Raw genomic sequence first — 2,286 nt, forward strand, 5'->3', positions numbered from 1 at the left:
AGAGTGTATGTGAGTGAGGTGGAGGGGGGGAGGGAAAAGGGAGAGGGAGGCAATGGAGGGATGGGGTGGAGAGGTATGTGAGAGAGGGGGGGGTGTAAGTTGGGAGCAGGGCAGTGAAATGGCTGGGGGCAGGGCGACGTGGAGGCGATTTGTTTGTGGCCACCCCGTACGGGATTGAGGAGTCTGGCAATAGATAGACAGATAGATAGATCTTTGTCTCTTACCTTTTTCTTGTCATATTATATATATTTTTTTATATATATCTCTTTTTCTATCTTTTTCATTCTTATCTTTTTTCTTATATATCTTTTTCAGGTGAGCACGAGGCGGCCATACAACAAGGCGGGATTGGAGACACCACTAACTCAGGTGCCTCTACCTTTCCTCCATCCCTCCTCCTCCTCCTCCTCCTTCTCTCCTCCTTATCGCCGCTCCTTCAAGACCTCCACACCTCCCTCGCGCTCTCGGTCCCCTTCTCCTCAGCGTGTAGATCCACCCTGGCTCTTCTCAACCGATCGTACCCCCGAGGTCATGTACACTCGGCGACACATCTAAGTAACCCACCATCTTTTTTTACCCTTTACTCGTAACTGAAGCCCATATAAATCTTTTTCCAGTTTTCCCTCTTCTCTTGGGCTATTACAAATTTCCTTTCGTTTTTCTGAAGTGATTTTATTTTTGACTTTATGCTGTATTTATTTATTCTGTGTTTATATTGTATTTTGAGTTTATTTTTTGTGAATTGAAATCTAAGTCTTCTCGATTTCATTTCCTTACTTCCCTCCCTTCTTAAGATATCTCTCTCTCTCTCTCTCTCTCTCTCACTCCTTCCTCTGATTATTCCTGTTTCTTCCTCTGATATTTTTCTTATTCGTATTTTCTGTTCTGACATTTTCCTAGTATTCTGATTTCTTTCCCTGATTTTCCTTATTCCTTTGATATATTCCTGATTTTCCTTATTCCTTTGATATATTCCTGATTTTCCTTATTACTTTGATATATTCCTGATTTTCCTTATTCCTTTGATATATTCCTGATTTTTTATTCCTCTGATTTTTTCTAACTTTCCTTATTCCTCTTATTTGTTCCTGATTTTCTTTATTACTATTTTTTTCCTGATTTTTTTATTCCTGATTTTTCCTGATTTTTTTCCCCTCCAGTTTTTGCTGGTTTTTTTTTCCTGCTGAAATTTTCATATATTGAATTTTTACTCTGATTTTTTCTTAGTATTCTGATTTTTTCCTGATTTTTCCTTATTCCTCTGATTTTTTCTTATTCTGATTTTTCCTTAGTATTCTGATTTTCCTGATTTTTTTTTTATCCCTCTGATTTTTTCTTATTCTGATTTTTTCTGATTTTTTCTTAGTATTCTGATTTTCCTGATTTTTTCCTTATCCCTCTGATTTTTTCTTATTCTGATTTTTTTTCTGATTTTTCCTTAGTATTCTGATTTTCCTGATTTTTTTTTATCCCTCTGACTTTTTCTTGATTTTCCTTATTATTCAGATTTTTTCCCTTATTTTTTATTCCTCTATTTTTTCCTGATTTTTTTATTCATCCGATTTTTTCCTTATTTTTCTTACTCTGATTTTTCCTGATTTTCTTATTCCTCTGATTTTTCCTGATTTTCTTATTCCTCTGATTTTTTCCTGATTTTTTATTCCTCTGATTTTTCCTGATTTTTTATTCTTCTGATTTTTTCCTGATTTTTTCTATAATTTCTCCTGATTTTTTTATTCATCCGATTTTTTCCTTATTTTTCTTACTCCTCTGATTTTTCCTGATTTTCTTATTCTCCTGATTTTTCTTATTCCGATATTTTGTCCTGATTTTTTCTTATTATTCTTATTTTTTTTCCTGATTTTTTTCCGTATTCCTCTGATTTTTTTCTTGTTTTTTCGTCACCGTCTTCAAGAAAATCCCCAAGACGCACAATGACGCCTTCCCATCGTCTCCGCTCCCGGCTGTGACCCCAGACCGCCTTCCTCTTGACCCCTGACCCCTAACACCTCTTCTATAGCGATTTATTTTGTGGACAGGGCTGGGTAATAGCCTCTTGTGCGCTATTTAAGCAGAGTATGGCGAGCTTCGAAGGATGGGTATTGTACAGATATCCTAAGCAAACTAAATCGCTTGGGAAATGGTGTTAGGGAGCTTCCTTGACTGACGAGAATGCGCGTGAAGAATTGCGAAAGGCGTTGTGTAAAATTGTGATACGTGAAATTGTGCAGTAATAAACAAAATAAATCGCTTAGGAAATGGTGTTTGGGAGCTTCCGACGAGAAT

At 36.5% G+C, this 2,286-nt stretch overlaps 1 protein-coding gene across 1 annotated transcript in view; it reads left to right on the forward strand.

Annotated features, from left to right (window-relative positions):
• The window catches only part of LOC145407215 (zwei Ig domain protein zig-8-like), a 9,307-nt gene extending 7,308 nt beyond the window's left edge, over window positions 1–1,999 (forward strand). Inside the window, exons 8-9 of the mRNA XM_080278251.1 lie at window positions 316–533; window positions 1,916–1,999. Coding sequence (XP_080134377.1) covers window positions 316–533; window positions 1,916–1,999 — 302 coding nt within the window. The remainder of the gene's footprint in view (window positions 1–315; window positions 534–1,915) is intronic.
• Window positions 2,000–2,286: the final 287 nt, after the last annotated feature.

This window comes from Coenobita brevimanus, chromosome 72 (genome assembly GCF_032717465.1).
Source record: "Coenobita brevimanus isolate Jiangsu-jjx chromosome 72, ASM3271746v2, whole genome shotgun sequence".
Taxonomy (NCBI): Eukaryota; Metazoa; Arthropoda; class Malacostraca; order Decapoda; family Coenobitidae; genus Coenobita; species Coenobita brevimanus.